This window comes from Branchiostoma belcheri, unplaced genomic scaffold (assembly GCF_001625305.1).
Source record: "Branchiostoma belcheri isolate BF01 breed outbred unplaced genomic scaffold, Haploidv18h27 scaffold26, whole genome shotgun sequence".
NCBI classification, from domain to species: domain Eukaryota; kingdom Metazoa; phylum Chordata; class Leptocardii; order Amphioxiformes; family Branchiostomatidae; genus Branchiostoma; species Branchiostoma belcheri.
This window is the reverse complement of record NW_017803865.1, coordinates 2,291,265-2,293,827: the sequence shown is the minus strand read 5'-3', so window position 1 is coordinate 2,293,827 and position 2,563 is coordinate 2,291,265. Positions and strand designations below refer to the sequence as shown.

General features: G+C 42.3%; 1 protein-coding gene across 1 annotated transcript in view; it reads right to left on the bottom strand.

The window, feature by feature from the left end:
* LOC109471978 (anti-sigma-I factor RsgI6-like) overlaps positions 1–2,249 on the bottom strand; it is an 8,417-nt gene extending 6,168 nt beyond the window's left edge. Inside the window, exons 1-5 of the mRNA XM_019771530.1 lie at positions 1,961–2,249; positions 1,168–1,319; positions 964–1,056; positions 601–728; positions 96–232 (exon numbers count right to left, since the gene is read on the bottom strand). Of these exons, the coding sequence (XP_019627089.1) occupies positions 96–232; positions 601–728; positions 964–1,056; positions 1,168–1,319; positions 1,961–2,157 (707 nt within the window). The 5' untranslated portion in view covers positions 2,158–2,249. The remainder of the gene's footprint in view (positions 1–95; positions 233–600; positions 729–963; positions 1,057–1,167; positions 1,320–1,960) is intronic.
* Between the last annotated feature and the right edge of the window lie 314 nt (positions 2,250–2,563).

The window sequence follows — 2,563 nt, the reverse complement described above, 5'->3', positions numbered from 1 at the left end:
ACTTTTGACCATTCACGACTAGTGTAAGGTGTATCGGTCAGGAAATATGGTTTCCCGGCGGGACATAAACAGTCAACAAGTGATTGTTTGTGTACCTGTCCTGAGCCAGCATAGCTCCGCCTCCGCCATGTTTGTCTTGTGTATAATGCACACCTGTACACGACATGCAGTACCAGCCGCTCAGGTCACCCTCAAATCCAGGGTTAGTCACCATCTCAGAACCTGAAACGGTCTGTTTCCAAAAGCAGTTGCAAATTTCAGCTTAATCAATCGATGACAAGAAATGGAGGATGTTATTATGCACTTCCCAGCTTCCTGAATCCCCCCGATGTGGACCTGTGGCTCCCGGCTAGATAATCAGATCTCCAATTTTACCACATGTCCTGAGTCTGACCTTTTGATCGTCTGTAATTCTGCTTGTAATGGAAAGCTGATAGCAAGCCATATACGATATTTTTAAAATTGCAAACCTTAAAATCCTATAGCATATGCTATGGCTGTTCTTAAAATTCCAAACTCAAAACTATCAGGCTTGTATAAACACTGAAAAACGTTCATATTGCAAGATTAAAATTGGCTTGAAAACGTCGATCATCGTACGTGCAGGCTTTCCACCAGGCTCAGCTGTCCAGATGCCAGCGTCAGCGATGATCCGTCTACAAGGATGTCAATGCTAACAGGAGGACCCTCAAGGTACAGGCGCATCGCCGTCACTTCCTTGTCAAAGGCTAGGTGGAGTATAGGATGTTGAAATGTTGGTGTCAGTTAAAGAAGCCCAAATGATTACTTCTACAACACTGTGGGTGATCATAACATTCATTCAAAAGTGTATAAGAAGATTCTTTATCTAACATATTGTGCATTGCTTTCACGTTAACAAGTATGATTTTTTTAAAATTTGTTCTGTACACGTCGCTCATTCGGCAACAGGTTAACTGCAATTCTTTAATCTGATGTACGTACATGGTACAGTCCAGCTGGTGGTGATCCTCTGCCATCCCTGAGTCTGACTGATGTGGTCGGTGTGCTTGATCGGCCGATAGTTGAATTCACCATCTACGTATAAAAGCAAAATCTTAGTTGCGACTTACTTTGAAATTTTTCTATATGATTATGTCAACATATTGATAAATCAAGATATGAAAGTTTCGTAAACCATTGACGTACCAGAGAAGGTAGTTGCCAGGTTGATCTTGACGGGGACGTGGGCCGCTCCTCCTGACAACAGTTTGACGAATAGTTGGAACTCGTACGTCTGGCCGGGGAGGACGCCACGACCGTAAGGTAGAACATAGGACGGACCGGCCCATACTGCTGTCCTGGTGTAGGGAAGAATGTTTCGAAATTAGTTGGGTCAATAATCATGGAAGCTGATCTGTATTGGTAGTTAGCATCACAGATGGCTGTTCATGTATTTAGTCAAGGTAATCTTGTGTTGTGAAGTCTAATTGATGTGTTTGGCTGACGTTGTGCAGTGTATTTCATTGAGAAAGGCAAGGTGCGTACGTATGGGAAACAAAGCTGCTGTATTTACAAACTGATTGTCTACATATGCCATGCTTATCTAACCACTACATGCATTAAATAGTGCCAAAATAGCTCGACAATATGCTCCTCTCTAAAAGTTAAAAGTAGTCTTGTTGTTTACAACTTTGCGTATACAAATGGAGGCCTCAACTGATGACCGGGTCAACAACAAAATCTGTCCGAAATATCCAAATATTAAATGCCAAACAGTCAAATGATTCTTCGCTCTAATTTTGATTGCAATATGATCATTATATAACCTTCTATAGTCAGTATGACTTAAGGTTTGGTCCGGTATGAATCTGTGAAAGGTTTGTAGAATGAGAAATTTGCGTTGTTTGTTGTTGCTTTATGCCTGTATTCTGTACGATTCATGATGTTGCCACCCATTCTTGCATGCAGCTACTCAGGAGTAACAGCCAGTAAGACCCACCTCCCACGCGCCAACATGCTGGTAGTCCCCTCCACCTTATCGTCCGAGTTTTGCTCACCGGCACACCCAGAACAGTACCAGTTATCGGACCCTAACGGCCCCTCGAAGCCAGCATTGCGGAATATTTCCTGTGCTGCCCCCACGTTCTGAAGCCTGCAGCAAAGAAACAAAGCTCCACACACGACCACACGGAACATGGTGTGAACGGAGGCAATTTCACTAGCAGCAGGTCACCACAATGTTTTTCAGATCGCTGTAGCTTCGTTCGCGTGTATTTATAATCCAAACTGGCAAATAGTAAAAGCAATATCAGCTAAATATTGCAGTATTTATCTCGACTCAGTAAATAGGTACTTCCTATCGTACTGATAAATGAAACCTGTTGCCTACCTTTCACTTACATAACTGTTGGATCAGCATAACCAAACATGGTACATATAACGTTATTACGTGCAGCTTGCCCCAAACGTGAGTCAACACCACTTTGGTCACAGTTAAATGAAAACTATGTTTCACGTACAGGATGTTGAAAAATTATTCTTTATACAAGGTGTCAGTGGTTATCTAATGAGCAAAATAACAAGATGGAAAGAGCTACTTACA